Raw genomic sequence first — 1,396 nt, forward strand, 5'->3', positions numbered from 1 at the left:
TATAATAATTTATATACAATGTACACATCTTCCTTTTAGAATTATTTTAATAGGATCATGCTTATCAAATTCTTCAAATTATTAGAACTACTACTCTGCATGAGATCTCTAATATATAATACTCAGTATTTCCTTTGTGTATGTATTCTCTAGTGTACTCTGAGTTACCCTTTCCTGGTGAAATCTTTCACTTACTTGTTATGACAATTGAGTTTTTCTCCTGTTTAGGTCTTGTAAGTATTTAACAGGCTGTCACTTTTGACTGAAAAGTCTGTACTTATCACAATACTGATAAGACTTCCACACTGAGGAGCCATCAATATGTAATGAGTTTTGTTTTCTGGGAGAAGGCTTTCCTATATTGCCTACTTAAAAAAAGTTCTCTTTCTGAATTCTGTATGGTGAGACAGTCACTGTAGTGACAGTGTTTCTCTCCTGTACGTGTCCTTGGAGTGTGAGGGGCCTGACACCTGATGGCAGACTCCCCATACTCACCGCACTCACCCTGTGTCTACAGCATATGACTTCTCTGATGTATCAGGAGATGTGCCTTCCTGTGGAAGGCTGTCCCACATTCACTGCATCTATAGCATTTATCTCCTGTATGGATCCTCTGATGCCTCATAAGGTGCGACTTTCTAGTGAAAGATTTCCCACATTCCCCACATTTATAGGGTCTCTCTCCTGTATGAATCCTCTGATGTATAATGAGCTGTGCCTTCTCAAAGAAAGCTTTTGTACAATCACTGCATCCATAGGTCTTTTCTCCTGTATGATTTCTCTGATGCTTAATGAGCTGTACTTTCTGAACAAATGCCTTCCCACACTCACTGCATTCATAGGGTTTCTCCCCTGTATGAATTCTCTGATGCCTAAGAAGCTGTGGCTTCCAGGCAAAAGCTTTCCTACACTCACTACATTCAAAGGGTTTCTCTCCAGTGTGGGTTCTCTGATGGTGAATGAGGCTTGACTTCTCACTGAAGGCTTTCCCACATTCGCTGCACTCATAGGGTTTCTCCCCTGTGTGTGTCCTCTGATGAGATACCAGGCTGGACTTTTGGGTGAAGGCTTTCCCACAGGCACCGCATTCATAAGGTTTCTCTCCAGTGTGAGTTCTCTGATGTGTCAGGAGCTGTGACTTCCCAAAGAAGGTTTTTCCACATTCAACACATCCATAGGGTTTTTCTCCTAAATGAGCTTTCTGATGTCTAATTAGTTCTGACTTCTTAAAGAAGGCTTCTTCACAGTTCCTGCACTGATAGTTCTTCTCTCCTGTGTGAGTCATTTGATGTTTGACAAGTTGCGGTTTTCTGATGAAGGCTTCACCACATTCACTGCATTCATAGGGCTTCTCTCCTGTGTGGATCCTCTGATGCCTAATGAGGAGTGAGTTCCT

The 1,396-nt window shown here is 41.8% G+C and overlaps 1 protein-coding gene across 1 annotated transcript in view; it reads right to left on the bottom strand.

Moving 5' to 3' along the window:
* Positions 1–511: 511 nt before the first annotated feature.
* The window catches only part of ZNF605 (zinc finger protein 605), a 9,203-nt gene continuing 8,318 nt past the window's right edge, over positions 512–1,396 (bottom strand). The window contains 1 exon segment of the mRNA XM_007456682.1: positions 512–1,396. This exon segment is cut by the window's right edge and continues 6 nt beyond it. Coding sequence (XP_007456744.1) covers positions 512–1,396 — 885 coding nt within the window.

Source organism: Lipotes vexillifer, unplaced genomic scaffold (genome assembly GCF_000442215.2).
Source record: "Lipotes vexillifer unplaced genomic scaffold, Lipotes_vexillifer_v1.1 scaffold1529, whole genome shotgun sequence".
Taxonomy (NCBI): Eukaryota; Metazoa; Chordata; class Mammalia; order Artiodactyla; family Lipotidae; genus Lipotes; species Lipotes vexillifer.